Consider the following 1,872-nt stretch of genomic DNA (forward strand, 5'->3'; position numbering starts at 1 on the left):
TATATATATATATATATATATACATGTGTGTGTGTGTATATACGGGTATTTATCTAGTTCCATGTGGTTGTGTTTAGGCGCAAGCGACATGCGCAGTCCCCCTGCTGCAGTGATTGTGAAGCAGCTATAGCTATGTGGCTCTGGTGCGTTGTGTGTGTGTGTGTGTGTGATTGTGTGTCTGCCAGCCCCACACAAATCGCTGCTGGTCCCTTCGTCCTGTATGTTTTTTTTTTTGTTTTTCTTTGTACTCTTTCAATTTTTTTTCTCTTCTGTGTGCGCGTGCGTGCTTCATTGAGTGCCGTGCAGGTAAGAGGAGCAACGCGTGTGTGCGACTGTGACATACGCAACAGCAACACGAGCGAGAAACAAAGCCGACAGCAGCCGACAGTGAAGAACAGATCGTTTAGGAAGTAACACCCGGTGCAACAGCAGCCGGCGTAGGAAGGTATATATACGCACAAGCCTACAGCGGCACGAGAGAAGTGGGCGGAGGGTGAACACGCAAGGGAGAAGCAAAGCGAGCAATAAAAAAAAAAAGAGGAAGGAAGGAAGCGAGAATCCAGCAGGCATGACAACTGCTGTTGCAAGTCCGATCGCCGCCACTCCTGCCGTGACGGGCGGTCACGGCGCTGCCGCGCTCAGCCTCTACGAGGAGCACGAGCGGCTGACAAAGAGCATCCAGAACCTTGAGCTCAAGACGATGATCTGCAGGACCGAGACGCACCACCTCAAGAAGGAGGAGAGCGCGGCGAAGCAGGAGGTGAAGCGGATTCAGGCGGTGCCGCTCGTCCTTGGCAGCTTTGTAGAGGCCGTCGACGCCGGGCGTGGCATCGTTGGTGGCAGCTCCAGCAGCAACTTCTACGTGCGCATCCTCAGCACGCTGGACAAGGAGCAGCTGAAGCCGGGGGCGAGCGTCGGCCTGCACAAGGGCAGCAACGCGTGCGTGCAGCTTCTCCCCAACGAGACGGACTCCGCCATTCACATCTTGCAGAAGGAGGAGAAGCCGAGCGTGACGTACAGCGAGGTTGGCGGCCTCGATATGCAGAAGCAAGAGATTCGAGAGGCGGTGGAGCTGCCGCTCACGCACGCGTCGCTCTACGACCAGATCGGCATCGACCCCCCGCGCGGCGTGCTGCTGTACGGCCCGCCCGGCACCGGCAAGACGATGCTCGTCAAGGCGGTGGCGCACCACACAAATGCCTCTTTCATCAGCGTTGTCGGCTCCGAGTTCGTGCAGAAGTACCTTGGCGAGGGCCCGCGCAAGGTGCGCGACGTGTTCCGCCTGGCGCGTGAGAACGCGCCGTCGATCATCTTCATCGACGAGGTCGACAGCATCGCGACGAAGCGCTTCGACGCGCAGACGGGCGCCGATCGCGAGGTGCAGCGTGTGCTGGTCGAGCTGCTCACGCAGATGGACGGCTTCGACCAGACCACCAACGTGAAAGTCATCATGGCGACGAACCGCTGGGACACGCTCGACCCCGCGCTGCTGCGCCCCGGCCGGCTGGACCGCAAGATCGAGTTCCCGTACCCCGACCGCCGGCAGAAGCGGCTCGTGTTTCAGGTGTGCACGAGCAAGATGAACCTCTCGCCGGAGGTGGACCTCGAGGAGTTTGTCACACGCGCGGAGAAACTCACCGGCGCCGACATCCGCGCCATCTGCCAGGAGGCGGGCATGCTCGCGGTGCGCAAGAACCGCTACGTCGTGCTGCCAAAGGACCTCGAGAGCGCGTACCGCACTGTCATTCGCAAGATGGGCGACGAGCGCTACGACTTCTACTCGTAGAAGTGGGATGGGCCAGAGAGCGTGCAGGGGGGCGGGGGTAAAAGGGGGCGGTGGTGCGAACGAGGAACTCAGCAGAGAGAGAGAGA

The 1,872-nt window shown here is 59.5% G+C and overlaps 1 protein-coding gene across 1 annotated transcript; it reads left to right on the forward strand.

The window, feature by feature from the left end:
- Positions 1-568: 568 nt before the first annotated feature.
- On the forward strand, positions 569-1,786 carry DQ04_18471000 (proteasome regulatory ATPase subunit 3; the record flags this gene model as incomplete). The annotated part of the gene is made up of 1 exon (XM_009317712.1): positions 569-1,786. The coding sequence occupies one exon, from the start codon at positions 569-571 to the stop codon at positions 1,784-1,786; it is 1,218 nt and encodes a 405-aa protein (XP_009315987.1).
- Positions 1,787-1,872: the final 86 nt, after the last annotated feature.

This window comes from Trypanosoma grayi, assembly GCF_000691245.1.
Source record: "Trypanosoma grayi strain ANR4 Tgr_1847_V1, whole genome shotgun sequence".
NCBI classification, from domain to species: domain Eukaryota; phylum Euglenozoa; class Kinetoplastea; order Trypanosomatida; family Trypanosomatidae; genus Trypanosoma; species Trypanosoma grayi.